This window comes from Silurus meridionalis, chromosome 4 (assembly GCF_014805685.1).
Source record: "Silurus meridionalis isolate SWU-2019-XX chromosome 4, ASM1480568v1, whole genome shotgun sequence".
Lineage (NCBI taxonomy): Eukaryota > Metazoa > Chordata > Actinopteri > Siluriformes > Siluridae > Silurus > Silurus meridionalis.
The window spans coordinates 26,839,700-26,858,272 of record NC_060887.1 but is presented as its reverse complement, the minus strand read 5'-3'; the positions used below and the strand labels follow the sequence as shown (position 1 = coordinate 26,858,272).

At 37.4% G+C, this 18,573-nt stretch overlaps 1 protein-coding gene across 1 annotated transcript in view; it reads left to right on the top strand.

Moving 5' to 3' along the window:
- The window catches only part of lars2 (leucyl-tRNA synthetase 2, mitochondrial), a 50,468-nt gene that overhangs the window by 11,223 nt on the left and 20,672 nt on the right, over positions 1-18,573 (top strand). The window contains exons 4-12 of the mRNA XM_046846800.1: positions 3,095-3,186; positions 3,724-3,784; positions 4,781-4,870; positions 5,861-6,004; positions 14,215-14,322; positions 14,866-15,025; positions 16,332-16,436; positions 17,273-17,388; positions 18,111-18,394. Coding sequence (XP_046702756.1) covers positions 3,095-3,186; positions 3,724-3,784; positions 4,781-4,870; positions 5,861-6,004; positions 14,215-14,322; positions 14,866-15,025; positions 16,332-16,436; positions 17,273-17,388; positions 18,111-18,394 — 1,160 coding nt within the window. The remainder of the gene's footprint in view (positions 1-3,094; positions 3,187-3,723; positions 3,785-4,780; positions 4,871-5,860; positions 6,005-14,214; positions 14,323-14,865; positions 15,026-16,331; positions 16,437-17,272; positions 17,389-18,110; positions 18,395-18,573) is intronic.

Sequence of the window (18,573 nt, the reverse complement as noted above, 5' to 3'; positions counted from 1 at the left end):
TAATGGACCTGGGCTGAGTGTCGGCACGGGCGCAGCAGCAGCTGCAGCACCAGCCCCAAAGCCTCTTATTGAATTGGAGCCTGACATTGCTCAGTCAGATTTCCTTATTACGGAAGGGTAAAGAGGGAGCAAAAGAAGGGCGAAGGGCTTTGTGAACTTAATCATGGGATTATAATCGAACAGAAACAGGGTTGTTTGTGTTTGTGCTGTAATTTCCCAAGACTCCATTTGGTTAACAGTTGCAGTTGCTACAATTCCATGCAAGAGTCCATCAGCAATCTGATGACCGTTATTAAGGGATTAGTGGCTTGTTAATGGAAAAATCCATCCTGAATGACAGCATTTATATTCGTCTTGTCTTTAGTAGCAAAATAATGATTTAATGATAAAATTTTGAATTAACTTTTCTGGGTTAAAACTTACTTCATTGATGTGTTAGTCTGTTTTCACTTTTTTTTTCTCTATTAGAAACAGTGTCTGACTATCTGTAAATAGTCCTGGCATTGCGATTTAACCTCCCATTTTGATGTCTGCCTCAAAAGAGCCATACAGCAGGGCTTTTGTCTTATAGTCTGTCCAGCTCTCTTATCACCTTCTGTATACTCTGCCAACAATTCAGTTTAATGCTGTCAAATCTTTAACTTTTATGCTAATAGCACATTCAAATCTGTTGCATCTCTGCACAACTGTCATCCAGCTGCATTGTGTTCTGCAACATTGAGTCCAACATTTGCTGTCTCCTCTAGTTTTACATTGGGATTCTCATAAAATTGAATATGTAAAGTGAGAATTAAGAGTACGAAAAGAATCTCTTGTTGCTTCTTGTTTTTAGGAGATAACACCAAAACCTATTCATTATCACTTCTGTTTGAGCTTGTTCTTTTTTTTTTTCCCCACTAATAAATGCCATTGTAACTGTGTTCGCAATGTCCTCTAGTGACATCAGTCCTGCACAAACGTCTCACAAGAATAAAGAAAATACAGAACAACCTAAGAAATATTTATGGATGAAGTTGACTCTGAATAGATATTAAATATTTATTCACCTGGATCTATCACTGACTGATGATCATGTGATTCATAACTGACTTGTTTGCTTAATCTCAGAGAATCAATTTGCATCTCAAGCATTTACTCGCATATATTAAAAGTTTTAGTAGTTGCACAGTAAGGAAATGACTTATTTCCTCTCATTTTAGTTCACATTTGTATCTTTAATAATTTTCTCCTTCTCCTGCAACAGACAGTGTTAAGGTTTTATGTTTGTTTTTTTTTTGTTTTGTTTTGTTTCTTTAATATACTGAGTGTCATAAAAAATGTGGTGCAAATATATACAAGGGAATATAATGAGGAGTCTCTTTAACTGATTCCATTTCTGGCTTAACAAACCCTCTCATGCTGCTTTCTCTTAACATGGTGGTGTGTTTTGTTGCTGTGTGATCAAATATTTGGCACGTGGCCCATGACAGTGGGCCTGATGCTTTATGTGGAGTCCTGATGTGAGGGTGAGTCAGCTAACAGAGCCAGCAGGAAATGTGGACATGATAGAAGCGTGCCATCTCAGTAATGAACTGATTTGGATGTACTGTCACTAGTTCAGATGAAAGAAAACAGCATCTAGAGACCCCCTTATCTTAATGATGATGTAATTGGAAAATCGCATTAGTTTCAGTAGCAGCGGATGTGCTTTGACCCGCGCCACACCACCAAGACGGCTCAGTTCAGTTCAATATAAAAGTCAGAGTGGGAAAAAAATAAATAAAATCAACTGATTTTCTTTCAGTTCGCACTTCTCCTTTACAGCCTGTAAAGGAGAGCCAGCAGACCAAACAAAAAAAAACACAAAAGATGAAAGTAGCTGCAGCAAAGCAAAGGGGGGAAAATACAGCTGGTTCTGTCATATCACTGCATCACATTCTGAGCATGTGTAAGCTGATTTTAAAGATGATTTCCAGCTGTAAAGGCAACATTCTGATTTTGGATATTGGGCTATGTGCCACTTTTAACCTTTTTTTATTGTACTTTGTTATTTTGTTTGTTTAATTGCAAGATAATTTAAATAGTAGGGAGTGACACGAGTTAGCATGTGAGTGCGTGTTTGCCCACTGATTGTTAATTTGCTGGTCCTAATGACTTTGTCTTGTGGTGGTGCTGCCATCTCCACCCTAATCTAATTAGCAGGCACAGATTGTGTTATATTTTTTTCATGTTTGCCTTGTTGTTCCTTTTTCTTGGTACAGTGGAGTTTTAGCACCCTCTTGGCTTCGTAGCGAACAGCTTTGCTTAACAAATGAGGTTCAGGCAGTTACCAAGGATACTGATTCTCCTCCGCTTCAACACGAGTGGCAAACCTTTCAGAGACAAAGTCTCCTCTAGCTCCCTCCCTTTCTCTATACATCTTTTTTTTTTCCTTATGTACTTTTTGCAAGCCTTCTGTTTTTTTCTTTTCATTTTCTCTTTTACTTTCTTTTAGCTTCTCTCTCCCTCTTTGGATCACCACGCTTAAAAATAGAACTCTTTGCACTCATTGTCCAAGTTTAATTAGAACAATAAGCAAAGAGGACATTTTATCCAGTGGATGGAGTGAGAGAGAGAGATAGAGAGATGGGGTAGAAATGTGGGGTGGGGGACTTGATCATTACAGGATAAGACAAATGAGTGTTTCATTAATGTAAACATTAATGATTTATGTATTTTTTTAATGGTACACTGAGTCATTGTCGGCATTGTTCATTATTCAGTGACAGTTTTCTTCCATCACCATTTTTTTGCATCACTGTACAGATTAGTTTTCTTACAAGGAATGGTACTGTACATTGTATAAGAATGTGTATTGTGTGACATGACACTTCACTTCTGATACAAAACTACTGTATTACACTATTTCTCTGTCTGTGAGTGACAAATGCCTTTCATAAGGGCTTTATTTCATTGTGCAAAAGGTTACTCCTTTAAAAGCCCATACTACGGTAATGAGGCAGATTTATCATTAGGATCTACTGGAGCTATGATGAAACTTCTGCCTTTGGGCAAATCCTCACCTCTAGCACCATTTTAGACATAGATCTGAAACATGCTTGTGTTCTAATGGCAGGTATTGAACCCGATGGGCTGGGATGCTTTCGGCCTTCCTGCTGAGAATGCTGCCATCGAGCGCGGCCTCGACCCTGAGCACTGGACCAGGAGGTAGTACTGTGTACGCTCTCTATTCTCATCTGTTTTTGTTTGTATTTTTAATATCCTGTTTGTCATACCATGGATGCCTGCACAGCATCGTTTACTTAGATAATATTTGTGGCGTGTGTGCATGCGTATGTTTGTATGCTCGTGTACATAGAACGAGGTCAAATATGAGACAAAGCTCTGCAGTACTGCTGATTGCTATTCTGTAATAATAGAAGTGTTCGCTGTTCTCTGACCTTTTCTTTCTCCATAGTGTGTCTCTCTCTTTTTCTTGCTCTCTCTCATGTGCACACACACACACACACACACACACACACACACACATGCTCTTTGTCATTCTCTTAAACTGTTTGAGGCATGCCCAGTGATGTCATTGATTCCTTTTGCAATGAGTCTCGGAAATGATATGTTTATAAGCAAGTGCTGATAATAACATTGACAAACACACAGCTACCGTTAGGATTCATCCACCTACACACATCAACGTGTTAGTTCCTTGTCGTCCCTGACCTTTACTTTACATTCTCACTCTCCCTACAGTAATATCCTGTCCATGCGGGAGCAGCTGAACAGCCTGGGGCTGTGCTTTAATTGGGACAGGGTGAGTAGGGAGAAATCTGACACGTGTGTGTGGTTCTCCACAGGTGAGGGGCCACACAGCTTTCAGTACAGCCTGCTAAACCTGCATCATTTCATCACCTCAACTGTTGACTCCGAAGCTTGAGTTATTGTTGCCATGAAGCTTCCTAAGGCACATGTTTGAGAAAGTGACTGATTACCATGTGAACAGACAGCTGGTATTCCCAGTACTAACAGAAATAATGCCCTTCAAAATCCTTCCAGAGCTAACACCTGGCCGTACTTGGCGCATGTAGAGAAAATATGTTCTTTTTAGTATCAGCAATGTATCTTGACTGCACTGAGTTACATTAGTGTGTGTTTGTATGAAATACTCTATTAAGTAACCACAAGTAAAAGATCAGACTTTATTTATTTTATCAACTCTTTTATATGTATTTAAACAACCTAATAATTGTCTGTGTGAGCCGGTCAGTATTCGGATATATAGCTTCACTACAAGTAACAGTGCTGTTACTTTAAATACATTTCTACTAGTGAAAGCATCACCACTGTCAAGTCGCTACTGAGTAGTTAAATTGTTTTATTGACCAAGTAGAAAAGCAATGGTGATAAATGGGCTACCAACAAATTAGTTGTCAACTCTGTTTAATGAAAAATATTTCATAGATTGGTTTTCTTGCTCAATTTGGCTATGTTGATGCACAACCCTTGTCGAATTTGTTTGTCTATATGCACAATTATTTTTTTTCCCCATATAAATGTAATTCAAACTGCAACCAAAATCTGATTTCATGAAATCTGATAGTACCTTTGATCTGGTATTAGATGTTAAACTAAACTGGATTGTACTGTACATGACCACATGAATAATCTGCTAACCTGATGGATTATTCGGATGTGTGTTGTGTGAATGAGCACATGTATATTCCAGGTAACAAGTAAAAAAAACAGATTTAAGTGAGTGCATGTATGAAGTTGCTCTGATAATTTGGTTTTAATTACAATCCTTTGGCAGGAAGTCACTACTTGCTTGCCTGACTATTACAAGTGGACCCAGTACCTGTTTGTGAAGCTTTATGAAGCAGGATTGGCCTATCAGAAAGAGGTAAGATATGAAAGCACAAGGTGTTACCAGAACAGATGCAATCTTTTGACTATATCCTTTTCTCCGAGCATAAATGTCAGACTTAGAGATGGCGCAGAGAAGATTTGGCATGCGCACCACATAAATTGTTCATGGTTCATTACTATTTCCTACAATTTTAGAATAATAATAAATAAACTGAGTGACTTTAAATTCTTAGCACAATCTGCTTAACCAGATTCATGAGGATGTTTCACTCAAGCTGTTTTTTTTTTTTTATGACTTGCCATTTAGGGACTTTTTATGGATAGAATTTATTTCTAAGCCAAAAAAAAATAGTTTTATTCATATTTTAGGCAAAAAAAATAAAAAATTTTAAACAGAGAATTATATATTTATTGTATTATGTCTAATTATAGTGGGTGCAATGCTGGGGGGGGGGTGCACATTGTGAAAGTGTTGTTTACAAATTAAGAGAATGTGGTGGGAACATTGGATGGAACCTACCTACTAGAACATAAGGGACTATTGTCTGAAAAATAAACACTGAGTTTTTTGTATACCCTCCAACAAGGTTTCCTGTTATTCTGTCTCTTCCCTGGTGTGAGATATACACAGGCCTGTGTGTGAAAGCGTGCTCGAATAGTACGGCTTGTGCCTGCATTAGTCAAGTCAAGTAGGCTTTATTGCCATTCCTTACATCGCATACAGATATATTGGCACACGTTATGTATATTAAATGTAGATGTGAAATTTGACGGACACCTGAAATCAGAGGCAGGAAACATGATCTCTAAGAAAGAGTGGGAAGATGTTCTCTCCTGCCAGGCAACATATACATTCTTCCTGTGTGCTGTGTTCCCAGCAGCTTCTCCCCTGAGCACTATATGACTTTATCTCCCCTAAGACGTGAATGCACAGGCACACATCTAGAGTCTTTAGTTAGCTCACAGATCTTTGCTCACTGAGTGCTAAAAAAAATAATTAATACCAAAGCGTGTGTCTTTTTAGGCGCTGGTGAACTGGGACCCGGTGGACCAGACAGTCCTGGCTGATGAGCAGGTGGATGAAAACGGCTGCTCGTGGCGGTCTGGTGCCCTTGTGGAGCAGAAGCTCCTCAGGCAGTGGTTCATCAAAACCACTAACTATGCCAAGGTGAGTTAATATACAACCTGACCATTTTTAATCCTAAAAGAAATAACTAAGTCAAAGCACTGTCTGGTGACAAGTACCGTTTGTAGTGCTGCGGGAAACCCGTATTTAACAATATTTAAGATTTTGTATGCCTGTAATATACTTGATGATCACAGTCATAATTTTTTCCCATACACGAAAAAAAAAGAAAGAAATTACTATATGTGTACGTCTGGCAAATATCATCATTAAACAATAAAATGTGATAGTGTAGAGAAATGCCTTCTAGTACTACTAGCTATCAATACCTAAAAGAGGACAAGGAGTGCACACATGGTTTTCGTTTTTTTCTTCACGTTCACCTGGGCCATGTCAGAATTTTCTGTCTTCTCCTGGAAAGGCTTTTTCAACAGATTTAATCTTTTGCATTGAATAAGTTTGTTATCCAAGGGAAATATCCGCAGAAGACATTGATCTCACAAGTTGATTAAAAGGGGCTGTAATAGTATCAGCTACAAGTAGAAAGCAACATCTTTTCACTATACAGATATACCACAATAACATGAGTCTTCTAGTTTTCTAGAAATAGTAATAGAATGAGCAGTTGTATTGCTCCCAGCTCTTTTAAAAATCTAACCCTAGATTCTGCTAATAAATAAATATAGGCATTATTGTTCCTATGATTTTTTTTCTATATTTAAAACAGAAAAAGGTTTTAGCACTAGGCATTAGAAATACCTTTAAGGAAAAACAACCATGTTAAGCATGGCTGTCCAATAATTTAATTACCTTCCAGATGTCAAGGGAGTTTTCTAATGAGGGTGTTGTGTAAAATATTTTTATAGATGTGGATAGGGATTAATTATCCAGATCCAGGCTTAAGACAACTGGCCGTACATGTAAATGCTTGTGAAAGCCAAACTGAACAAAAAAAATTGTATTTGGCTGAACTAAAGATTTTGGAAAAGCTGATTCATTTACATACTTGCATATGTTAATCAACTCTAAAGTGCACAGTGTGTTCCCTGACAGTGAAAAGACACCCACAAAACTTTTTATTTTGCTAACAAGATTTAAATAATAAAGATTTAATAATAATTAAAAGCCAGCATTAAGGTTTTTGATAGTCGAGTCATTTGTTTACTGCGCATGTGCCTTTTTTATTTATTGATTGATTTTTTTAAAAATATTTTTTCATTTCAATTCATGAGTTTTTAATAGAGACTTCAAAGTCTTGTTGGATAAAGACTAATGTGATTGTAATAAAAAATTGCTAATTTCAACTCGGAAATAAATACCATATTTAAGAAATCTATGTTTTTTTTACACCAAATTTCTTGCTAAAGCTGTTATCATTATTGTTGGTATTGTTGCTATTGTCATTGTATACATTTAGAATTTAATTTACAATTTAACTGAATAATTTGTGGCAATGTTCTACAATTTCTACAGAGACATATTTTACATTAGCCTTCAGACTTGCCCCCAAGTCACCTTAGACTTCTGCTGTATGTTTCAAGTAAAAAAAAAATGTTATCAAAGCAAAATTGCTGAAACCCTCGTCTATGGGATCCCAGATATACTGTTATCATGGATACAATGGATAGTGATTAGGTGTGGGGGAAAAAAATCCTAGCTTTTACTAACTGCATTGCCGTATTCGCTATTGTCAGTCATATAACGAGGTCATGTGTTATTCTTGTCTGGAATTTGTTCTGCTTTTACTGCAATTACAGCTCCTAAAGACTGTAGTTTTGGACAGATTATAATGATGTAGTGTTTTGTGCTTTGCATAAAAAACAAAACAACTAAAGTGCGAGGACTAAGGGGATTCAGAAAACTGCTGAAAGATTGTGAAGCATCCTGTTGGCCTGAGATCAATCTGGCTGTTACAGAGATCTGTTGTGTTATAGCGCTGTGTTCCTGCTATGTCTTTTAAGTAGTTGCAGTGCCAAAGTGTAGCTCGGCCTTGGCGTGATTTTGTCTCTTAGTGGTCAAGCAGCCAGTTTCACACATCTTAATGGACCATCTCCCTTCTTTGCCAGTTGTAAATGGTAAAATGTACTTATGCTTCATATTACTAATGTGGCTTTTTTACGAAGTGGTTTCTCTGATGACATTAAAGCTAAAGCAGCAGACTCCGTTTTTCTCTTTGGCCATAAAAAAAAGCTTCTGGATTTCATTATATGTTTGTTATTTAGACAGACAGATGTAGATACAGCCAGATATTCTGTGTGCGTCTTGCTTCAAGAGTCCAATATATACTTAGGATATGACATATTTCTCATATTATTCTTTTGGCCTTCTTGCAATGATCAAGAAATTAAATTCTAAAACCTTGAAAGGCCTGCTCTGTTCCTGTTCATCCGGAGTCATGTCTGGGTGAACAGTTCTCCAGGGTTTTTCTCTGCTAAATTGCTATTTAAGCATTAGGTGAGGGGAGTTCTCAAGATAGACTAAATCAGATTTTTTATAAAAATGTTGGGGTTTCAACCTCCAGATGATTTCTGTAGAACTTATACAGACTTATTTCATTTTTGCTGTCGTTGCTGCTGTTGCTTTCATTTGCAGTTACATTTATGGCATTTGGCAGACCCCTTTATCCAGAGCGACAATTATCATATTTATACAACTTTGGGCTTTTCTCAAGGGCCCAGCAGTTTTGGTTTGGTAATGCTGTGATTTGAACTGTGGACCTTCCGATTAGAAGTCCAACATATTATCCACTGAGCTACCACTTACAGCTTTCCTTACTACAGTAAAGCTTATAGGAATATGTCTAAATCCTTTGAAAATCGCTTGAAAAACGAAAGCTTAAAACTTCATGTTGTTAAAATATAATCCAATGCTGTAAATGTTGTTATTTAGTAATCATTCTTATTGTATCAAATCAAATTCATCCCAGGATTTCAAAATGTAAAGTTTTTTTTTTTTACCTGCATACCGTGTGACATTGTGCTTTCTGGTGTGGTGGAATCCAATCCTGCTTCATCAATAGCAGTGTTTCTACAGAAGTACTTGCACAGACTCTGCTTGTTCACTGAACTTTAATGACCATGTTCTGGCTGAATAACGTTACGTGGACTAGTGTGGATTTTCAACTGGCAATCAGCACTCATTCCTACAATCACATACGGAGCAGTGCCTCATGCAGGTCATCGCTCTTTCAAGCAGCACCGTTTGAGTTGTTCGGCTTATGAGGTCTATAGAGTTGTGCCATGTCAAATCCAGCATGTCCTTCTCAGTTCCAGGACTTTTCGACTAAAAGAGCCCGCACAGCAGCCAGCTGATTTGACTGGGTCTTGCTCCCTGATTGCAAGTGTAACATGATGTCCTCAAAGTGTAGATATAAGGCTGGAATTCCATGTATCTCAGCTTGGATACTTTATCATTGAGTAGGGCCTCGTGCTTTTTTATTTTTCTTGGCAACAGCGTTACGAATTAGTCAAAGAAACTTAGAAATGAGCATCAGAAAATAATAAGGACATAATCCTCAGTCTTGAACACACACAGTAATACCGAAAGAATGCAGTGGCATGCTATTCCCAAAATACCGCTATGCTCCTAATAGAAGCGCAACATATTGCATTTAGTGTCTTTCGTTAAAGCCTGTGTAAAGTTCATTAGTTTCAGTGTAGACACCTGCAGCTTATATATATATATATATATATATATATATATATATATATATATATATATATATATATATATATATATACCGTAATTTCCGGACTATAAAGCACACCCATATATAAGCCGCATGAATTTAACAAAGATTTTTATTTTTAACATAAATAAGCCGCACCTGTCTATAAGCCCCACGTTTAGCTTCTGATTTAGTTTAGTTTCTTGTATGGGAAAAAATACCGGAAGAATGCCACTGCATTCTTCTGGTATTACTGCGTGTGTTCAAGACTGAGGAATATGTCCTTATTATTTTCTGATGCTCATTTCTAAGTTTCTTTGACTAATTCGTAACGCTGTTGCCAAGAAAAATAAAAAAGCACGAGTTTTGGAAACCTGTCTGTGCTTATATGATTTCTGTTGCAACTGGAGTTAGCGAGCTCTCCCATCACCCAGACTCAACACGTTACAACGGCTTGTATCTAAACAGTAGCCAACCAAGAAAGTAATTGTTCACTGTCTTCCTCCTTCCTTTTACAACTACAGTGGTACCTTGATCTACGAGTGCATTAATGTACGAGTTTTCGAAGGTACGAGCGGTCACTCGTTAGATTTTTTGCTTTGTTACGCGAGCAAAAAATTGAGGTATGAGCTTGAGACGCCGCTGCTAGATGGCAAAGCGAAGCCAGAAAGTGAAGATTGTGATGAAAATTAAGATAAGCAAAGAATAAAAAGTAAAAATTTTTAAGTTTAGGGATACGTAGTGTACAGGAGTGATAGTAAAAAACGAGTTTTCCCTCCGCCTCCGCTTATCGCCTCTACCCCCCCTCCACACACACACACACACACACACACACACACACACCTCACCGGCGTTTTCGTTAGCTCAAGTCGTTTCATCTCCAAGGAAAATACACTGAATAAAACCTTATTATATCTTTACATACTATTTCTATTATGTTTTTATACAAGATTTGTTATTTAGAAATGTATTTTCCAATTTAATAACATGAAACATAAAAACGGAGTGTCATTTTGCTGGGTTGGAACGGATTAATGCCATTTTAAGTATTTTCAATATGGAAAACTGATTTGATGTGCGAGCAAATTGAGATATGAGCTTGTCCACGTGTTCAGATGAAAAACTTTTCACTGTGTGGGAATGCTATTAGTAAGGAAATCTACTGTTATTATGATGCTGACAGGTAAAGTCGGTTTTATTAAAGTAGACAGTTGCTATATTTGTTCAGGGCATATGTGGGGCATATTTTCTGTGCCTGCTGTTATTTTTAAGCACTAGAACTGCGTCTGTGTTATGTAGATGTTTTTCTTTGTTGTCAGATGTTTGGCATGTTAAGGTAGGCTAGTTTGTTCCTGTGAATTCACAGATTCTTTCATTTGCACAGCAGTGGAGCTGTGTGGATGCACGTGTGCGCGTGTGTGGATGTGTGTGCGTGTCTGAGTGACAGAGTAAGTATAGTTTGCAGAAAGAAGGAGAATAAGGGAAGTATCATTACTCATTAATTGTCTCTCTAATTAATGATTGAACCATGAACATTAATTATTACTGTTTTGGTTTTTTTATCATTAAAGCCAGATTAGAACTGAAATATGTTTCCTTTCTGGGCTACATTTACCAGAAAATTGTAACACACAGGTGAATTAGTGACGGTGCATTTTCAATAAATACAAACAATTTAGATATAACGCAATTTAAATTGAATTTCTGTTAACAAAGTAGAATGCAGAATACTAATTAAAGGTTACATTCTACTATAACAATAAAACCATTAGAATGACACAGACATTGCAAAACTTTGTGAAATCGACGTTAAATGAAGAATTGGTGAATGTGCTCTCTAAAACTTTTATAAACCAGGGGTCACCAACATGACTGATCATGTTAATGATTTCTTATAATAATTATCAACACGGGCACCAGGTAGCCTGCAAGGACCACCTGAGTAGCCCGCGGGCCTTTTCTAAAAATAGATGTTTCCTAATTTGTTAAATCATTGTTGATAATTATTATGAGAAATCATTAACATGATCAGTGTCTTCACATAGATGAATATCATTAATTATTAATAATAACATAATAAAAGGTAAATTGAGGAAATTTGTTATTTTAGATCAAACTGAAAACTGTGTGTATCAAACTGGTAGCCCTTCACATTAATCGGTACTCAAGAAGTAGCTCTCAGTTTCAAAAAGGTTGGTGACCCCTGCCATAAATATTCAATTATTGGCCAAGAACTTCCATTAGACATCCACAGTAAGTGAAGTTTGAGTTAAGTGTGTTTCTGTTGGTTTTGCAGTACAGGAAAATGTGTAAAAATGATTGCCTGTGGTTATAACACGTCCCCAGACGTACACTTTTCTTCTTTGTATACTTTGTATCTTCACCATCCTTTGATAAACTCTTTTGCCATGGTTCCATTCACTTTATCCCTATAGTGCTTAATGGCTATGTGTTTCCATAGAGACGGTTTGTGCCCGTAGATGTGTGTTGAAAATCCAAATTGAAACTTTATAAGAAAGTGTGGACGTCTTTCATTTAGTGAAGGACATAGATCAAGATTGTGTGCCGTGGTTCAAGGCCACAGAGGCTGGCTTAATTTGTTTTTGACACCTGATTTGCGCAACTCCTTGGATTGGATATTTGGCCACATTTAGCTCTGACTGAGGAAACTGTGAGAGGTCTATGAAACTTTAATTACCTTTGGTGAGCAAAATAGTAATTAATATAGGTAGCTAGCTCTAGCTACTCTATATACTATATATATATATATATATATATATATATATATATATATATATATATATATATATATATATACAGTATATACATACAAAAATCATGTCAGGTATGTTTCTACCACTGATGTTGTATAGCAGTAAAAATTCTAAATAAATAAAACCTTATAAATCATTTAGGAAGGAAATAAGAATAACCTGGTTGTGCACTCTTAAAATGGGGCATGTGCCTGTTTACAGAATTAACCAGTCACATTCAAACTAACGTTCAAAATTACATGTCATCAATAAAAGGATTCTGATAAACCTCTTATAAGGAAGCAGCTGTTGCGTTGGTGTTTTCTTGACAACTTTGTTTCATCTCATTTCTAAATCCATGTAAGCTCTGCAAAGAGATTTCAAAGCAGGTATGGTATCTCACTGTGAAAATTGTTACAAAAGAAAATCCCAATCATTTGATGTGCTATAGAACAACATGAAGTCCATCATGAACAAATAGACAACATTGCCTTACCAAAATGATACCAATTTTCTTTAGAAATTGACATGAAAAATCAAAGGCAGCATTTTAATAGATATGTTTGGCACAAAAATCATAACATCTGATCACTCAAAAGTGCACCATAACCAGGATTAAGCATGATGATGGCAGACTCTATTCAAGGTTGGGAAACATAAATAAGCTCCAATCAAAAAAATTGTATTGATTAGTATTGATATTGATTGATATTGTATTGTATTGATTAGTATTGATATTGATTGATATTGTATTGATTAGTATTGATATTGATTGATATTGTATTGATTAGTATTGATATTGATTGATATTGTATTGTATTGATTAGTATTGATATTGATTGATATTGTATTGTATTGATTAGTATTGATATTTTCACCTCATTGCCCCCCCTTAATCAATATCACTAATTATAGTGAGGAGATGACACACGAGCGTTAACAATAGAAAATGTTTCCAGAAGAGACGAGTGGGTCTCCATTGCACTACAAGAGCTTTGTAGTACCATCTTCTTGAGGTAAATGGCAGAAATGATAGGTGAGATCTACAGCCTCTTTCCCAGCGAGACCACACACCTGACCCATTTTACCTCCTGTGAGAGTGCACGCTGTCTCCATTAATGAGAGAAAGGCAAAGCCGGGAGCAGTCGTAGGGTACGGACAATTATTTTGTATTTGCCTTTCCTCTGGGGAGCCAAACCCCTCAGGGCCTGTTGTGGTAATGGAGAGTGACAGAGAGGAGAGAGATATCACAACAGGCAGCAGCGACTGCTCATATCCTCTCTTTTCACTGCCTTTCAGCCCAGCTGAGCCACTTGGCCCCCATGATCGTTATTATGCATAGCTCCCTTTTTGTTATTCACCTGTGCCAGTGTTCACATCCTTCCAACTCACTGTCCCTCGGCTTCTTCTGGGAGTCTTTTGCTCGTCTGGGTCAGAGGTGTGTGTGTTTGTGTGTGTGTGTGTGTGTGTGTGTGTGTGTGTGTGTGTGTGTGTGTGTGTGTGTGTGGATTGGAGTGCATTTGTGTAGGAGTGGATAAGGAGACAGTTATTTTCGATTTGCTTTACTTAAAGACAGTGTGTGCTTATTTTAAGACTGTGTGCTTTTGTGTTGCTGTAACTACATTTTTATAATGGTAAATGATATTCAAATGACTATTTACAGATCATTAGCTATGAAATAAAACTGCAACAAAAGCGCACTATGCATTCTGACAGCCATTTGCATTTGCTGAGGTTAACCAAGCTCTGCAATTTCCATTTAAGCACCTTCTTTTTATTTATTATTATTTTTTCCCGAAGCTGCATGTATATTGCTTTGGCTTATCTTGCAGCCTCTCCTGGATGCCTTGGCGGATCTCCCAGAGTGGTATGGTGTGAAAGCGATGCAGGCCAACTGGATTGGGGAATGCTCAGGCTGCTATTTCGACCATGTGCTGAGGGTGAGCCTGCTCTTTCTCCTGATTTGAAAAGCCTTTCCTTTCCTTTTTTTTTTTTTTACTCTATATTCATCTTTTCTCACTGTATTTAACTGTTCTGAGTCTTTGTACCCATGAATTTACATCATGACGTCTGAACGTTTTATTGCGTTTTGTGCACTTTATTACACTTTGTGTCAGCCTGAGCTCAAGGCTACGCACGCTGCTTTTCCTCCATCTCTTTATGAGATGAAATATGTTCAGTTAGCAGTGGCCTTGCTTATTAAATCCTTAATTTCATTTCCAAACGTTTGAGCAAGTAGAGAGTGTAGGTGGGCTGAGACGGATGATATGTCCAGCGTCACCGTGACATCCTGCAAATAGCCTTCTTGTACAAGTGATGTACTTTACAATGGAAAATTATTAATTGCAAACTGTACTGATGTTTCTCCTTATTATGTTTTCAGTCTTATAATCTTGGCGAACAATTTGTTTTTGTTTTATATGTAACCCCCTCTCTCTATTTCTTTTTTTCTCTTTCTTTTTGTCTTTTTCTTCCTGTGTTAGTTGGGTGGCAAAGAGACTGGTGAAGTGCTGGCTGCTTACACGTCGGCCCCTGAAGCTGTGTTCGGAGCAGCGTTTGTCTCCATCCTGCCTTCTCATCGGCTTTTGCATGGCTCTAGTCCTGTGGGACCTGCCCTGCACAAAGCAGTTCAGCCTGGAAGAAGTGAGACAAACAAACACAATTCTTACATACCAAAATAAATTCAACTGCCAGTTCATTAGGTATATTTGCTGTTTTGTTTTTTTTTTGTTTTTTTTTAGCTTGGGTCACTTTAACAGATTTCCTACAATCTAAAGTGTGTATATAACTGTTTTCTATTCTTGTTGTGTACTTGTACTTTTATCCCACTACACAAATATGATTAATTCAACATTTATTCCCAATAAGCAGGCATAGACTGAGTCAAATATTTATACATACGAAGCAATAAAAAGCAGCCAATATCAAAGAATAGCCTGAAATAATAGTATTAAAAGTGGAATGATGTTCTAAATGCATGCGAATTAGAGATAAGTGTAATTTTAAATTTAATCATACAAGTAACAAGTCCCTAATTTTTCAACAGGTTTTTTAGTTATTTTAAGTCTATATATATATATATATATATATATATATATATATATATATATATATATATATATATATATATATATATATATAATTTAAAATACCTAAATAAGGTGTATTGAAACAGTGAAAATTGGCATATCATATCTTCCTTTTCTATCAAATACATAATATACCCAATAATGTGTATTTTAATAGTAGTTATTACATTTATATCTAGTTTGCTGATTATTTTGGTAAAAAACAAATAGAAAAATCATGCAGAGCTTGTAGAGGGTCTTGGGTTGTGCTGTAGGTTGTACAGCGCTCTTCCTTTCCTGTGCAGATAAATCTCAGTGCTGCAAGTAAACACATTTAGATAGAATTCAATTCTGTGTCCCAAGCCACACAATGCATGCTAAGTAGTGTGCCTGAATATTAATGACACCAGAGGTTCAGTGGAATACTGTTCAGAACGGTAATATGTAGTTTGAAGGGAAAGGCGTTGCTCCACTGTAAACTCATAGTGCACAGCATGCACTAAACATGAAGCTTTTTAAAAAACCCTGTATATCTCCTTTAGCTAAATAGCAAGTTAAAATGTAGACTAGAGAGCAAAACTATAAAGTCTGGTTATAACCATTTTGTTCTGTGTATATTTTGTTTTTCTGTACAAACTCGATAGCATTATCTCTCTAGCTAAACTTCACACCTAAGAATGAAAATGAATGCAAAGGTGTTTTCTTTTTTAAGTGTTTCTTCACAGTACTCACACATGGATGTGGTATAATTGGGAGTCCCAGGTGGTAGTGCTCCCTCCCATGTGGATGAGCTCATGGCTAATAATCAGTCAGAGGTGCACACACCCACACAGAGTTAACACTTTACTATTTGGTCTTATATGCTGACTTCTGACCCACAGACTCGCTCAGTGAGGTCACTGCACTTAACTTATTCACCGGGCGTGAGGTTCCAGTTGTTGTCTCCGCTAAGTCTGAGTTTATGGGACACCTTGATACTGTGATAGGTGAGAATTTATTTGTGATACAGTATTCCTCTGTAAAATTGTGTCTGTAGTGTTCCATGTTTTGGCTGTTTGTGATCCTCTGTATGCTGGTAAACATTCCACATTTTGGGAGTGAGTAAGCCATTGAGTAAAAAAAAATATTTAGGAAAAAAGTCTGTGAGGAGTGAGTTTGTGTATTAAGGGGTGAGTGTGTGATTAGGGGGGTGAGTGTGTGAGTGAAGGAGTGAATGGGAGTGAGTATGTGAATAAGTGAGAGAGAGAAAGTTAGTCTTCTGTGAGGGTGGAAGGGGTTGTGAGTGAGTGAATGTGTGAGGGAGGGAGTTCAGGAGGAGGAAGTGTGTGTCTGTGTGAATGAGTGAGGGAGTGAATGTGAAGGATGGATTCTGAATGAGGGAGGGAGAGAAGGACAGAGGGGTATACAGTATGTGGGAATGAATCTGTGAGTGAGGGAGGGTGTCTGAGTGAGGAAGAAGTCTGTGAGGGAAGGAGGGAGTCTGTGAGTGAGGAAGTATGTGAGTGAGTTAGGAGCTAGTCTGTGAGGGAGGGAGGAAGAAAGGGAGTTGGGATGGACACTGTGTGTAGGGAAAGGGGTGAGGGAGTATGTGAGTGAGCGACCAAGTGTGTATATGTGAGTGAGTGGGTGAGGGACTGCGAGAGTAAATGTGTAGGGAAGTGAATTTGAGTGAGTGGGATTGTGTTATGTTTTGAAATCCTTTGGAAAAATATGCTGCTCTAATAACACCAATAAAATCTCTGTATGTATGTATGTATGTTTGTATGTATGTTTGTATGTTTGTATGTATGTATGTATGTTTGTATGTGTGGGGTGAGGGCAGGCATCCCTGACAGCAGTGAGGAGGATGCATGTGTGGCACAGGAGCTGGGAGTTAACTGGGAATCAGTAGTGAAGAGTGAAGACGATGGAAGTCACACTTTGATCAACTCTGCTGAGGTACTTCAGTCAGCTTTCACTTCCCAGCCTGAAATATTTGTGAAAATGACACAGTTGGTAACTAGATGTCATGCGAACAGAGAGATGAGAAATTGGGGTGGTTAGAAACGGACGAGGCTGTTTCATTCTTCATAACACACCAGTCAGTTACAATGGGCATGTGGTGAAATGCTTGTCAGCCTCGTCTCGGTTAGTGTCATGTTTTCTGGTGACTTACATAAAAGCCTCGGAGGCAGATTTCACTTGCAGAGGCGAAGAAGAGAAAACCAGTCAGTGTTCGACAAAGCATAGAATTTCTTATTATCATGGCTGTAAAGTAACAAATATATGTCCAAAAGCATTAAGTCACATACAATATGAATCGAGTATTAACCAGAGATCCTCAGTGAATTTTACTTTTGTAGTACATATTCACTTGGAAAAAGTGGTATGTATGAGCTTTTACAAGCTTTATGCTCCTGTGTTTTAATGTACTTTGATAGATTTGTTGATTTGCTGTGGTTGAATGTTAGGTTCATTGTGTATTATTTACCATTTTTTTTTACCATGAAAAAACCCTTTAGTTAATGTGACTAATTTGAAGGAACAGAACCATAATTTAATAATAAAGTGTATAGTGATACAGTGTAAAATAAAAATATTTTACTTAATTAATTATGATTTTAACATTGAGAAAACAATGAGATTTTTTTCATTCATAATCATTATCTGAATTATTGCAGTTTACAGGTCAGAACCGAGACGAGGCCTTCAACTCAATTACGCATAAAGCCCGGGAAAAAAACGTGGGTGGTTACCTCACAAGTTCAAAGCTGAGGGACTGGTTGATCTCAAGACAGCGGTACTGGGGTACGCCTATTCCCATAGTGCATTGCAGCTCATGTGGTCCGGTTCCTGTTGCTGTGGAGGAGCTGCCAGTCATGCTTCCTAAAGTGGTGTCACTTACAGGGAAAGGGGCATCGCCCCTGCAGTCTGCCCAGGATTGGGTCAACTGTTCATGTCCAAGGTAAAATTGAACTTTTCTGTGTCTCTAACTGATGTCCACAAGTGCCAGGAAATCTTTTGTTGTTTTGTTTGCTTAAGAGTCTTTCAGAGATGTGAAGAGAGAAAGATGTTTGGTTAAAACAATGGACTGAGAAACTGAAAAGTTATTATATTTCCTTAGCAGAACTGATGTCCTTTGTG